Source organism: Penaeus monodon, chromosome 33, assembly GCF_015228065.2.
Source record: "Penaeus monodon isolate SGIC_2016 chromosome 33, NSTDA_Pmon_1, whole genome shotgun sequence".
Taxonomy (NCBI): Eukaryota; Metazoa; Arthropoda; class Malacostraca; order Decapoda; family Penaeidae; genus Penaeus; species Penaeus monodon.
Window position 1 is genome coordinate 32,839,355 of NC_051418.1, and position 485 is coordinate 32,839,839.

At 54.6% G+C, this 485-nt stretch overlaps 1 protein-coding gene across 1 annotated transcript in view; it reads left to right on the forward strand.

The window, feature by feature from the left end:
* The window catches only part of LOC119594410, a gene marked incomplete in the record, with an annotated part of 815 nt that overhangs the window by 116 nt on the left and 214 nt on the right, over positions 1 to 485 (forward strand). The window contains 1 exon segment of the mRNA XM_037943472.1: positions 260 to 485. Coding sequence (XP_037799400.1) covers positions 260 to 485 — 226 coding nt within the window.

Here is a 485-nt window from a genome sequence, read left to right on the forward strand (position 1 = left end):
TCACTATTCTTGTTTTTTTTCGTTGGGTTTTGTGAAAGTGACTTCTGGTTTTATGGATAAGCTCAGAGGGTCGGTACTGAACTTAGTTCAATACATATTATTCATAATGTTCATTAATTAACTATTTCCATTTAATTTGGTTCTGTGTTTGATGTTTTCGTTGCTTATTTGAACAACCATTATGAAGCTACGGCGTGAAGAACATGCAGCTTTCTTGTCCCGAGAAAGCGAAGGCTTAACCGCCGTTCCCTCCCGCAAGGTCAACGGCAAACTGGCTCTGGCGGCGGCGGTGCTGGGGGCGCTGCAGCTCAGCCTCTGCCTCGCCTCCCCCGTGGCGCACTCGGTGAGCGCCGCCGCCGTGGCTGTCGCTTCACCCGGGCATGCCGTGGGCGTCGTGGCTCACTCTCCGCCCGGACGCGCCGTGGGCTTCGTAGCAGGCCCTTCGGCTAGGACCGTGGGCGTGAGGTACGTGGGCGGCTTCGCTC